The sequence below is a fragment of the Myotis daubentonii genome, chromosome 19, assembly GCF_963259705.1.
Source record: "Myotis daubentonii chromosome 19, mMyoDau2.1, whole genome shotgun sequence".
Classification (NCBI taxonomy): Eukaryota; Metazoa; Chordata; class Mammalia; order Chiroptera; family Vespertilionidae; genus Myotis; species Myotis daubentonii.
The window spans coordinates 26,843,051-26,857,137 of record NC_081858.1 but is presented as its reverse complement, the minus strand read 5'-3'; the positions used below and the strand labels follow the sequence as shown (position 1 = coordinate 26,857,137).

Here is a 14,087-nt window from a genome sequence, read left to right as displayed (position 1 = left end):
ATAAAAGCAGATGGTGGGCCAAGTTTGCCCATTCCCTGATGCCTGCTCTATGTTCATCTTTTAATCTTTCTCTCTCTCCTCTTCCCTTCCTCTCTGAAATCAATAAAAATAAAAAATATCTAAAGAAAACAAAGCAAGCATATTTTATGTTATATATATTTAACATAGAAATGAAACATAAAGTGCAATTTAATTTTGTGTAAGTATCTGATTTGAGTAGAGATAATTTTCTAAGAAGTTATATGTCTTCTTAACAACATACCTGGTGGGCGATATAAAATTTTTCATGTGTCCTCCTAAGCTCTCAACTCTGTTATTTCCAATTGTGGGAACACATCCACTTTTGTTCTACTGGTGAGTTCTACCATGTGAAGCTGTGCGGACTATTACGGGATTTATAAAACAATTCTCTTATTCCAGATCTGTTGATCTTTTTAAGATTTTTTTTTTTTTTTATCGATTTCAGAGAGGAAGGGAGAGGGAGAGATAGAAACATCAATGATGAAACAGAATCATTGATCGGCTGCCTCCTGCACGCCCCCCTGCAACCCAGGCATGTGCCCTTGACCGTAAAACCCGGGACCCTTCAGTCCACAGGCCGACGCTCTAGCCACTGAACCAAACCGGCTAGGGATTGCTTTTTCTTATGTTAAATTCTAATCTAAGTCCAAGAGGGTCTCTTGTTAGAAAGCAAAAGTTTAAGAAGTCCGACCTGAGTCTGTTTTAAACCAAAAATGCAGCGTGCCGCCCACACTCAGAGATCACAGATTCTGGATGAGGACTCGGGTCCCAGCAGGGATTTGCCCCGAGTCGAGCAGCTCACTGGGAAGAGGTAGGTGCAGGCCACACAGACTGGTGGGCAGAATGGTGCAGGGGCTCAGCTACTCGCCAGCTGTATGCCTCCTGACCAGCTAACATCCTTAAGCCTCAGTGTCCTCATCTGGAGAGCGGGGTGATAATCCCTGCGCCTCACACCCTGTTGCGAAGATCATATTTGCAGAGTCCATTGCATAGTAGGTGGCAGAGTAGGTACTAAATGCTGGTTTTCTGACTTCTATCCAGTAAGGCTCCCTTAACCTCCACCCTTAAACTCTCAAGTCCCATCCTCCTTAGCTTGCCCTGCTCTGCATAAGCTCTCTCAAGTCTCTGTAACTAAGCCGATTTCACACACTCAGGGGTCTTGGTAAAGGACTGGGAGCCCCGTTCATTGTCACCTAGGACCTGTCAGGACAGTCATTGCTAATGTTGACTACAGAGCAGGGGGGTCACGGGTCAAGCCTGTTGGTCCTGGATTTAAAGCCCAGGTGGGCACCATGCTGTGCAAAGTACAACTTCTTTGCCTCTCAATTTTTCCATGTGTAAACTGGCCCTAACACATCTACCTAACGCACCGGTGACGGCGTGAGGATAAGTGAGGTGGTGCTATGTTGTGGCAGATAGCAACTGAAGCATGTTAAGGCTTGGGAGGCCCTTGGAGATCTGGCCCAAACCCTTCCTTTGACAAACATGTTCAGGGAAGTCCAGTGGCCGGACGAGCTGCCCAGGCCGCACACGTTAGCCTCTGACAGCACATGCCTGTTGGTAAATGTCTGCTGGTTTCCACCACTTCCCACTTCTCACCCCACGGTTACAGGCTTCTCTGGTTGTATTAGGAGGGGGGAAAATAAGCATTCAGGCCTTAAGCAGGCATCGTTCATGCTGCTTGCATTATATGGACAAAAGCACCTCAAAGGGAAGAGGCTGCCCCTTGGCGAAGAATCGGTGGCAACTCTGTGGCACGGAGAGGCAGAGGCAGGAAGCGTGAGTCAGCACTGATGCGACCATTTGGTCTCTGACATCCATCATTTCCATCCCCCGCTGCCCTGGCCCAAACCTCGCGTGGGAATGGACGCCTTGGGGACCAAATTCAATGTCAGCTGCCCTTGAATCTCAGCCGAGGTCCCATCCCATCTGTCCTGAGCCGAGCAGAAGGCTTCTGCTGACCGGGCAGGCGTGTGTGGGCTGCAGGGTTTGACTGACCTGCGAGTAGAAGGCAGACGACGCTGTGCGCGGACTGCGGACAAACTCCATAAAGAAGGCCCCGTCCTGGAGGCAGAGGAGGAGGAGGCAGTGGCGGCAGCAGGTGCAAGAGAGCGAAGGAACGCAATGTGGACCCGTGGTGAGCCATCAGGGGGAGGAGCGGGGGACAAAAGAAAAACAAAAAAACGAAAACAAGGAGGGAAGGAGAGAAACAAGGGCTCATGAAGAGAATGGGGGGAAAGAGAGATCCACCAGGGAAGACAATATCCAAATGCAAAGCACAGGCAGGACTCGCACCTTCTTGGGCAGAGCATCCTGTGACGTGGGAGCGAGCACCTGGCTTAGAAGGTGGGTCCAAGCTCCCTGGGGCCTCCTCGGAGCCCGGCTCGGACGCGTGCGCCCTGCCACATAGCTCTCGGCTCCCTTCAGGCCTATGCCCGGGGGAAGGGGAGGCCGGAGAGCAGCTTGGAGGGGGTGGTAGGGAAGGCGCTTCAGGGGTCACTTCTTGGCCTCCCACCAGCCTGGGTGACCAGCAGGCCCCTTGGAGAGATACTCAAGGGCTTGAGGCTTTCAATTCTGTCGCCCTCTAAATATGGCAGCCAGATGGGAGAAGAGGGTTCCATGAAGGAAAAGTTCTTGCTTCATTTTCTGAGCAAACAGGGGATAAAGGGGCAGCAATCCCTTCTCCTCCACAGCCTGTGTGACAATGTCATAATGTCGGATGCACAGGCACTGGCGGAGCTTCTGAAACAGCCTTCCTCTCCCTGCCTGCCCCTGTGGGCCTCAAGTTGCCACGTATTTGAAACAAAAATGACATAGAAGCCCAGGCAGTGTGGCTCAGTGGTTGAGCATTAACCTATGGACCAGGAGGTCATGGTTCAATTGAGCCCGGGTTGCGGGCTCCATCCCCAGTGTGGGGGTGCAGGAGGCAGCCAACCAATGGTTCTCTCTCATCACTGATGTTTCTCTCTCTCTCCCTTTTCCTACGACCTTCCTTCGATCCTGTCAGCAGAGTCACTGAACTGCCTGGCTGTGTTTGATCAATACTGCCGCCATTTCCCACAGGCCACTGGGAACTCGGGGAACCGACCATGAAAACGCGTGCCTGTGGAGATGCAACCTCGGGTCCCCTTCCACGCACCCCAACCCAGACGCTGCCTGGAGACATCGCCAGGCGGTTCTGAGCATGTCATCGCGCTGGCCATCGCATCACACCTGTGCTTCTCCGTGACGACACGGGAATCCACACCTGGCATGACGGGTGGCCATCCATCTGGATTTTAGTGTTCAGTTGGAAGAGTAGGAGCGTGTTCTAAATAGCACTCGAATATCAGGTTGTTGCCACATTTTAGCCTGAATGCTGGTGGCTCTGTAATTTCTCTACCTTTCAGGCCTGTCCCTGGCACTATTTCTAATCCTCACAGATGGCAATGAGCAGAGGTCAAAGCGAGGGTACTTTGGGATTCTCATTGTTCCATCCGGGTCCCTTCTCTGCCGGAACATACAGAAGCAGAGGTGCTGATACCGCTGAGATGTATATACATGCAAGTGAGGATGGGTGAAAAGCTTTTCCTTGACCCACACACGTCATTCCTTACGCACAGACTGTCCTTAGAACTGCACCTGAAGTCACAGCAAACTACAGCCTGCAGGCCAAATCCAGCCACTGGCTTATCACAGCCTGTAAGCTAGGAGAGGGTTGTAACAGCTTATGGAAGTACTATGCAAAAGCCTTGAACTTGCCTCTTGGCCCACAAAGCCTGCATTCCTCAAGGTTTGCCAACCCCTGATCTGCAGATTTCACAAGCTGCCTATAGACTCAGTTATACTTTTTCTCAGATTTTAATCTCTCCATCCTTGTAGTCTAAGGCTAGTAATTTATCCTAAAAAAATAACCAGCAATGTGATCAAATAATTATCTGCAAAGATGCTATTTGCAGTATTATTGATAATTGTAGAATAATTATAAAAATGTATGGAAGAATTTTCAAAAGTTGTTTTTAAAACCAGGTGAAAAAAAGTAAATTATAAATGAAGGGCCATCCATCTGATGAAATATTCTATCATTATTTTTAAAAATAATTCTTTGGAAAAATAATGATATGGGCAAATGTTCATGACAGGGAAGTAAAATAAATAAATACCAAGGTGGGTATACCATTTGACCACAATTTTGAAAAGAAAATACATCTATTAAATCTCCTTCGTTTCTTCTTAATGGAGATCAGATAGAAGGACATCTGATCGGCTCACCTCCATACCAGACGATCTCAGGGTCTGGATTTCCCAGAGGCGTGGACAGAGCCAAGGCTACAGGTCTTAAAGGTGTGCGAAGCCCGACCTTCAGTTCCCGCCCCTCTGCTGTGCCTCCTATTCTGCTCAGAGGCCCCAGACTCAGGTTGTGTTTTTTGAGGTGGTGGTTTTCAGGAGTCTAAGCAAACTGACGGGAATTTCATTACCAAAGGGTGAGCTCTCTCATCCTGGACCTTTACTTGTAGATAATTTTTAAAAAAGAAAAAGAAAAACAGTGAACTCATGGCAGACGCTTCCGGAGCTTCCTACCTGCCCTCCGGGGGAGCCGGAGAGGTGGCCACAGGACAACCAGATGGCCAATTCCAAGGCTCAAGCCAGGCCCTGGGCCGTGACCAGTACCGTTTAGCCCGACTGCTTTCCATCTGCCTTTACCGCGCAGCCAGCCTCCTTACAGTTCTGAGCAGGAAAGTTCCTCAGTAAAAGTAGTCACGCTGCAAAGGGCGCAACGCAGGGCAGAGCGCCTCCGAGTCCTCAGCTCATCAGTCCTAGACCCCACCCTGCCCACTGGGTCGCCCGTTCCCTGCTGGAGTGGCCCCCTTTACCTTTCTCGGGCTGTCCACGTAGGTGGGAGTCATGGCAACGCTGCTGCTGCTCTCGGCGGGCTGGGCGGAGTTCTTGCCACCGTGCACAGCTGCCTGCTGCTCTCCCAGGCACCTGGAAGGACAAACACACGTCCGTGGCTCACTCAGAGCCCCCCGCGGAAGGACCCGCGGTAGCCAAGATGACACGAAGACAGCGCTGTTGCTGTCACCTTTGTTTTTTGTTTGTTTTTTTTAAATCCTCACTCGAGGATTTTTTTCTATTGATTTTTAGAGGGAGTGGAAGGGAGCGGGAGAGACAGAGAGAAACATCGATGTGAGAGAGACACTTCGGCTGGTTGCCTCCTCCACACACCCTGACTGAGGTGATCAAACCTTCAACCCAGGTACGCGCCCTTGACCAGGAATCGAACCCATGACCCTCCGGTGCGCAGGCTGATGCTCTAACCACTGAGAAACACCAGCCAGGGCTCAAAAAACTTTTCTTTAAGGTTTTCTAATATTAAATATTTCTCCAATCACCTTCAAAAATTTCTTGGCAGTTTGTTTGTTCAAAACAGGATTCAACTAAGGTCCCTACACTGCAATACGCTGTGTCTCTTAAGTCTCTTTCAAGCTATAAACGCCTTCTTATCGCTCTTATCCCTGCCGTTTATCTGTTGAAGAAAGCAGCTCGCGTGTCCTGTAAACGGACAGCCTGGGAGAGCCGATGGCACCCTTCACTGCGCATCCCGTTCCTCTGGGCCTGCGCTTCCCGAGGCCGAGACGATGATGACAGGCGTGGGCAGATCGACACTCAAGGGCCAGCCTCCGCCCCACGCGCACATGTGCTTCTGTCGGGAGGCCCCTCGTCCCTCTCTGGCGACGGCAGTTGCCGCTGATCATCTCTGCTGATCTAGGCGTCCATTAGAGCCCACACATGTGATGTGCTATCATCCATCCCCAGCTATTCCCTGGAATATTGAGAAAAAGAAAACTTCCCCACACCAGTGACTTGCTACTCTGGGGTGCAGTTCATACAGGTAAAGGGGAACAGGTGCTGGGTTCCTTCCCTTGTCCCCTTGCATCACTGTCTGCCTCCTCCCGCCACACAGCCCCCCGCCCCCTCTCACCGTGGGGTTTCTTCTGAGCCCCACGCGCGGTCACGCACTGTGACATCACCTTGGGAGAGCAGGGCCAGGAAGTCTTGGCTACCCACAGAGGCTTCACTGACGCCCATGTCAACCCCCATTTACTGAGCTGCCGTCCGGCTCGCAGACTAGCAATCAGGGATCCAGGGACCCTGCCCCTGCCCCTGGAGCAGCCATGGGCAAACTACGGCCCGCGGGCCGGATCCGGCCCGTTTGAAATGAATAAAACTAAAAAAAAAAAAAAAAAAAAAAAAGGCCGTACCCTTTTATGTAATGATGTTTACTTTGAATTTATATTAGTTCACACAAACACTCCATCCATGCTTTTGTTCCAGCCCTCCGGTCCAGTTTAAAAACCCATTGTGGCCCTCGAGTCAAAAAGTTTGCCCACCCCTGCCCTGGAGGCTCCTTGTCTAATGGCTCAGGGGACGGGGCTGCCACAAAATGACCAGTCACACGTACTGTGCATGTACATACGTGAGAACATGCGTAGGGGCACACGGCCTTCTGCCGGGAGGGCAGCACCAAGGCAGTAACGGCTGCCGTGTGTCGGGGGGTCTCTGCTCGGACTCAGCTGTCGTCATTGTCCTCATCTACAGGAGCAGCGAAGCCTGCTGCTGGGTACCTGCTGCCCAGACGGCTCACGGCCACGCTGCTCATGGGCCCAAGGCCAAGATCCCCGGGGCCGCCACCTTCCAGGAGGGCCTGACTGAATGGACATGCCTCCGAGAAAGACGGGAGGGAAGTGGAAGAAATAAGCACAGTTATGCTGGGATGGCCGGACTACAGGGGACATTTAAAAATTATTTTTCATGCCTGGCTGTGGTGGCTCAGTGGTTGAGCATCGACCTATGAACCAGGAGGTCACGGTTCGATTCCTGGTCAGGGCACATGCCCGGGTGGCGGGCTCGATCCCCAGTGTGGGGTGTGTGCAGGAGGCTGCCGATCCATGATTCTCTCTCATCATTGATGTTTCTGTCTCTCTCCCTCTCCCTCTTCCTTCCTCTCTGAAATCAATTTAAAAATTATATTTAAAAATTCTTTTTCATAATAAATAAAGTTGGGTCAGCTCGGTGCAGGAAATTAAAAAAGCACACAAATGAAAAACGCTGTGTGAGCAAACACTATAGGAAGGTCTGCTCCCTCTGCTCTGCCTCCAGCACTGAGAGAACGCACCACGTCACAGAACAGTCCTCGGGAGGGCGCGGATCTCCTCTCCGTCCTGCCTCTTGCTCTGGGGTTAGCTGAGTCTTGCCCCTCACATGGGACCCCTCCTCCCCCCACAAGCCACCCTTCCTCTTGCAGGTGAGCAGAAGCAGGCTCCTTGGAGCGTCCTGAATGGTGACTCACTGACAAATTAAAATAAGACCCCACCCCCCACCCCCAGCTTCACACCCTTCCCAGCAACATATGCTCCTTGTTGTTTTTTCCAGCAGGAAAGGCCTAAGACTAGTTGCAGGGAGAGCCTGCCAGGCAGGGTCTGGGGTTCTCTCCTTGGGCACATGAAGGTATTTTTGGAAGAGGACCCCTCAGTCATGAGCCCAGCCCCTCCCAACTCTCTTCCTCTCATTTGCTCCCCGTCAGCCTGCTATGTTCTCCACGTCCCCACCTGGATCCCTTCCTTCCCATGTCACCATCACCCTCCCTCCACCTCTGCATTCTCGCCTGGGCCAGTGAGAGCCCACCCATGGGCCCCTGCCTCCTGGGCCCACCCACCGGGCCTTCCTACACATGGGGCTCAGCTCTGAAAACACCACTTCTGGCAAAGACAATGAAGGGCTATTTCATGTTAAGGGATTGCTGTAACTTTTTAGGTAAATAATGGTATCACAGTTTTGTTTTGCTTTGTTTAAGAAAGAGTACTTATTTCTCAGAGACATACTGAAATGTTACAGAGGAAGGGACATGTGTGTGGGATTGAATAAGAAATTAAAAAGGAAGATGAGAGCAAGTGGGATATAAATCAAAGAGATTGGCCATGAGATGCTAACCAGTGAAGCTGGGTGATGGGTAAATGGGGAGTTATTATACCAGCCTATTTTTTTAAATCTGTTTGAAATTTTCCATGAAAATAAAAGGCCTTTCAAAGGATCGCTCTTGCTAAGGAAAGGACAGCCTGAACTCAACTTCCCACGCAGCCTCTGTAACGGCATCTCCCACTCGGCCTCATCCTCACTCCATGTCACTTCCTGAAAGCTGAATGGATGCGGGCTCCTGCTGGGACCCTCACACCAGACACACATGGTCTAGCCCCCTATAACATCTCGTCCAGGGACCCCTGCATCCCTTTCTCCATCATTCACGTCTATTGTCCACCTACTACGTGCCAGGCACAGCACACAGCCTCTGTCCTTGATGCACAGACAAGTCGAGAGAAGAGCGAACCAGGGGCGGCCTGGAAGAATACTGACGGACACAGGCCCAGGCCGGGAAGCTCCGAGGCTCCCTGACCAGGCTGGGAGAGTTAAGGGGGCGCAGAAACTGCTCTGTCATGTGACGACATGTAATCCCAAACTTGTCTAAACCCACAGAATGTACACCACCATGAGAAAACCCTGAAGTAGATGAACTATGGCCTTTGGGTGACTATGTGTCGATGTAGCTTCATCAGTTGTAATAACTGTACCACTCCGGTGGGGGATGCTGATGAATGGGGGAAGATATGTATCGTATATGTGGGTACAGAGATTCCCCATTTGTGTGTATGGGAAATCCCTGGACCTTGCACTCAATTTTGCTTTGAACCTAAAACTGTTCTACAAAATAAATTCTACTAAAAACAAAACAAACAAAAACAAACAAACAAAACAAAACCAAAACCCCTCTCTGGGCCACTGAGTGTAGCTGTAGCCGCTCTCCGCCCAGGCACTTACTTCTGGCTGGCCTCCATCTCCAGCAGGGCAGACAGGGCCGAGGTTCCCTTCTTCCCAGCCGGGGGGCCGGCCGCCTCGAGGGAGTGCGCGGAAATGGGCCCCGCCATCGGTAGGCCTTTCATGGCGGCCCCTTTCTGAAGCAGAGAAAGGAGACCGGCATCAGCCCAGGGGCCCTCAGCGGAGGCTGATGCTGAGGGAGAGCACGCAGCCCCGAAGGGCCACACACCGTGTGATTCCACTCGTAGACATTTGGAAAAGACAAAAGCGTCGTGATGGAGAACAGGCCACTGGCTGCCAGGGATGAGAGATGAGGGGAGAAGGTGGCTGGAAAGTAGGGGTGGGGAACCTTTTTTCCTGCCGAGGGCCATGTGGACATTTATAACATCATCCGAGGGCCACACAAAGTTATCAACTTAAACATTAGCCCGCTGGATGTGGTCGGACATTTAATGAACTTCTAATGCCTTGGCAGGGCCCGACCAAATGATTTTGAGGGCCTTATACTGCCCGTGGGCCGGACGCTCCCCACCCCTGTTACACAGGGTGGCACGAGGGAGATTTTTTCTTGAGTGACGGAAACTATTCCATATGCTGGAGTCTCCTGGAGAGGTCCCTGAGATAGGAGGAGACGGTTCCCAAACCCCAGACCAAGCGCCGTCCCCAAGGGGCCCCGGACCCTCACCCGCATCATGCGGTCTGAGCGGTGGCGCCGGCGGATGCGGTTCAGGCCCTCCACGAAGCGGATAAAGCCATCCAGCAGCTGCCACTCCTCCTCGTCGGCCCGCGGCCGGTCCCCGTAGATGTCGCAGTGGGCTTCGCCCTCCGTGATGCGCTTGGTGGCAGTGACACAGGCGGGCAGCAGCAGGAAGCGGGTCCTCCAGAACTTCAGAGACTCGATTAAGCTGTGGAGGAGGCAAGGAAGAAAAGGGGGTGGTGGTGAGAAAAAGCAGATCATGAAAGCACCATCTCAACCCTCTCCCCGAAGGTGATGTGTGAGGGACCCTCTCCCCATGATGTGCCACAATTCAGGGGGCTTCACTCACAACACAAGCTCGCTGTATGCCAAAGATAATTAAAAAATAAATTCTGAAAAAAACAAAAGAATCGACCTCAAGGTCACGGTTCGATTCCTGGTCAGGGTACATGCCCGGGTTGCGGGCTCGATCCCCAGTATGGAGTGTGCAGGAGGCAGCTGATCAATGAATCTGTCTTATCATCGATGTTTCTATCTCTCTCTCCCTCCCCCTTCCTCTCTGAAATCCATAAAAATATTTTTTAAAATAATAACAAAATAAAAATTTAAAAAACCCACAAAAACACAAGCTCAGAAGGAGGAACTGGAAGATTGAATTTGCTTATTGTTCCCAGAGATGCCAGGATGCTTCTGTGCGCCCGGCCGGGGGGAGTTGTGGCTTTTTAATCCCCGCAGTCATAAATCACACAGAAAATTAACAGCAAAGCACCACAAAGTGGTCAGGAAAACGTTAAGAGAACATGACCTGCACTGACATTCCACCAAGTTTTCTGGCTGTTTGTTTTTAGGTGGTAAACTCTACATAGCAGTTTACCACTTTAATGATCGTTACGTGTACATTTCAGTGGCATTAAAGCACATTCAGACGGTTGTGCAACCATCACCACCATCCATCCCATCATTGAGTTTTTAACCCAAATGCAGATGTGCTTTTGCTCTTCCAGGTTCTTCTAAAACCGACATCATTTTGTAATCAAAGGCCGGAAGCGTTAAAATATGGACACACCCAAAGAACTTGTATGCATACACGCATAACCCATGGACACAGACAATAGGGTGGTGAAGGCCTGGGGCGGGGGACAGGGGCAGGCTGGAAGGGTCAATGGGGGAAAAGGGGGACATATGTAACACTTTCAACAATAAAGATTTAAAAAATAATAATAATAATAAAATAATAAGTGAATAAATATTGTTTAGACAAAAACAAACAAAAAATATGGCTACACCCAAGGCGGCCCAAAGCGCCCTCCGACCTGAAGTCCTCCGAGCCGGCGGAGCAGATGTACTGATCTAAGTAGTTCCACTTGTACTCCTCCAGCCGTTCGTGGGAGAATTCCACCCAGCAGGACACGAACTCCGAGTCCGAGTGGGAAGGGCACAGGCTGTAGGTGTAGTGGATCTGGGCCGATTCGTAAGGGTACCTGAAACAAAAGGGCCCGGCCGGAAGTCCAACAGGGAACCTTCCCCGATTCCTCCCTACCTTTTCCAAAACGCTTAGCACCCTCCTCGGCATTCAACCACCTCGTCCCCGGGGGCTGGCAGAGGAGATTTCTCAGGTCTCAACTTTCTCCTCCTTCTCTCCTCACATTCTCCATTTTCACTTGGCTTTTTAAGAATCAGGCGAAACGTTATAAACGGAATCAAATCCCTTCTGGAAGTCTGGGCGCTATAACCCTAACATAACCCTAGGAAACCAAACAGCAACTCCAGAAGAGGACAACACTCACTCCCACGCCTCCGTGTGAACTGCGTGTGACACATGTAACTGAGTATGTGGGCAGCACGTGGACACAGCGCAGGCAGGAGCTGGAGCCTGACCTGCCCCAGGACTCACTTGGGCAGGTAGCGCGTCACTGTGATCATCTTGTCCTTCAGGGTCACTTTGTGGAACGTGCGACCCATGCTCAGCCAGTACTGGTCCTCCTCCTCAGGGCGGTTTCGGGACACCAGGCCTGAGAGAGGAAAAAAAAAAATCATTTTCTACATGTGGTTGCCGGCCAGTCCATTAACAGGCAATTGCCTCTCTTCCGTATAGATTCAGAAAAGGAGAGACAAAAGATACTTTCTTTGGAGGGTAGTTTCGTGGAAAAGCGTTATCCTTTGGTAAAAAAAAAAAAATGTTAAAGTCCTGAAGTTAGCAGATTTTTCCGTTATGAACCAACCAGCTACAGATCAGAGCCTGGGGCTGCTGATAGCACCTGGATGACACACTCAAAGCCGAACAGCTGGCGTGGCTCAGTGATGGAACATCGACCTAGGAACCAGGAGGTCATGATACCATTCCCGCTCAGGGCACATGCCCGGGTTGGGGGCTCGATCCCCAGTGTGGGGCCTGCAGGAGGCAGCTGATCTATGTTCTTTCTCATCATTGGTGTTTCTATCTCTCCCTTTCCCTTCCTCTCTGAAATCAATACAAATCTATATTTTTTCAAAAATGAAGCCAAAATAGTCCCGGTACTCAGAAAGGTTCCTATTCAGTAGAGTCCAGACTAGGAAGAGAAGGCAACACGTGACAAAGATCATACGGGGCTTTCAAGGAAAATCCAGAGGGAGTCTGAGGCTTCGTCATCAACAACGGGGCCCGGGCCGGGTGACCACCGAGCTCCCTCTAACAAAACCACACTTCTCTGAGCCTCTGGCCAGGGGCGGCTTAATGGAGCCAAAGACGAGCGGAGATTTTGAGCTGGGTGGCTCGGGGAACAGGGGTCTCATTAGCTAGACGGAGGAAGCAGAAGATTAATGGTTGCTCATCGATTGTTCCAGGAAGTGACCGCTGCTTTCTGATTCCAGGCACCCGCACTGAATTTTCTCTGCCTGCGTCACTTCAGAAGGGCTCTCCAGCGCCTGGCTCCAACTCAGCCGGCGTCACCCAGTCTCTGCCACTGATTAGCCCCTGCCACTCACAGATGACCCCCGATTCTTGCTCCAAGTCAGTAAGCATCAGTGATAAACAAGAGATGAATCCAGAATAGAGAGAAAAAAAAAAAAAGAAAGTATAAACTTCAGGTTTAGGTGACATCTGAGAACCTGCCGTGTGCCAGGCACCATGTCAGAAACAAATGCAAGTGTCTGGGTCTAGAACAGTCCCTGCGAATGCTGACATCTCAGTCACAGCTCAGCTGAGGTGTCGCCCAAGCCAGGCTGTGACATTCCTGAACTTGGCCATTCTCCTCCTTGAAAGGAGAGTTATCGATGAGAGCTTTAGGATAAATCTGTGCCTAGTGGAGACTTCATTCCTCCTGTAAAGTAAAATTTAGGGGGAAATATTTTGTGTTGAAAAGTAATTACTCCTAGCCCTGCTGGTGTGGCTCAGTTGAGCATCGACCTATGAACCCGGAGGTTACTGTTCAATTCCTGGTCAGGGCACAGGCCCAGGTTGCGGGCTCCATCCCCAGTGTGGGGCGTGCAGGAGGCAGCCGATCCATGATTCTCTCTCATCATTGATGTTTTTCTCTCTCTCTCCCTCTCCCTTCCTCTCTGAAATCAATAAAGATATATTTGAAAAAGAGAAAAGAAAAATAATTACTCCTAAATTTATCTATTCCCTACCATCTTGAGAGTCTACTTGCACAAATTTAGTAGAAAAGAAAAAATACAGTAGCTGGTTTGGCTCAGTGGATAGAGCATTGGTCTGTGGAATAAAGGGTCCCGGACCCTTCAATAAAAATCTATTTTAAAAAAGTTACATATATACACATATATATTTAAAAAGGAAAAAATATAAGTCGAGGAGAACTCACCTCGGCTGTACAGGGGGCTGCTGCTCAGCGGGGGTGGGACGGCGGGGTTGGGTTTCTGCGCCTTGGGCTGCACTATGATCTGATAGCCCTGCATGAGACGCTGGCAAATGAACTCTTCGAACACCTGCTGGGCCGTCATCTGCACACCCTCCTCGTCCCTCCTGAAAGAGCCAACGATTGCTCACACGCATATGCTTAGCCCAGGGCGGAGGGACACTCGGAGTCCACACTCCCATCCTCTCCTTCGCTTCAACCCCACAAGCCAGCCCTGATAACCATTCCACAGTGGTTCATAAAACTAACAGTCTATAAATCTATTCTGGGAGAAATGATCGGTTCAAGAGGTGGAAAAAGAAGGCAGGTAATTCGATGCCCAAATGAATAATCTTAGAAAAGAAGATCCGAACAACTGTCACAGAAAACACGAGAAGGGATCAATGAGGGGAAATGGTTAAAGGAGGCGGGTCAATAGAACTCCAAAGGAAAATAGACAGCCCAGCTGGTGTAGCTCAGTGGTTGAGCATCGACCTATGAACCAGGAGGTCGGGGTTCAATTTCTGGTCCGAGCACTTGCCCGGGCTGTGGGCTTGATCCCCAGTAGGGGGTGTGCAGGAGGCAGCTGGTCCATGATTCTCTCTCTTCAGTGATGTTTCTATCTCTCCCTCTCCCTTCCTCTCTAAAAATCAATAAAAAAAAATATTTTTTTTTTAAAAAAAGAA

General features: G+C 50.5%; 1 protein-coding gene across 10 annotated transcripts in view; it reads right to left on the bottom strand.

Annotated features, from left to right (window-relative positions):
- DEPDC5 (DEP domain containing 5, GATOR1 subcomplex subunit) overlaps positions 1 to 14,087 on the bottom strand; it is a 61,868-nt gene that overhangs the window by 13,897 nt on the left and 33,884 nt on the right. For 6 of the 10 annotated variants that reach the window (XM_059676966.1, XM_059676965.1, XM_059676968.1 and 3 more), the window contains 7 exons: positions 13,369 to 13,529; positions 11,463 to 11,580; positions 10,882 to 11,049; positions 9,557 to 9,776; positions 8,875 to 9,008; positions 4,875 to 4,986; positions 2,020 to 2,085 (listed from right to left, as the gene is read on the bottom strand). In XM_059676966.1, the coding sequence (XP_059532949.1) occupies positions 2,020 to 2,085; positions 4,875 to 4,986; positions 8,875 to 9,008; positions 9,557 to 9,776; positions 10,882 to 11,049; positions 11,463 to 11,580; positions 13,369 to 13,529 (979 nt within the window). Of the gene's footprint in view, positions 1 to 2,019; positions 2,086 to 4,874; positions 4,987 to 8,874; positions 9,009 to 9,556; positions 9,777 to 10,881; positions 11,050 to 11,462; positions 11,581 to 13,368; positions 13,530 to 14,087 lie in introns of those variants that run through there. The other 4 variants (XM_059676969.1, XM_059676971.1, XM_059676974.1 and 1 more) reach the window with 2 other exon arrangements.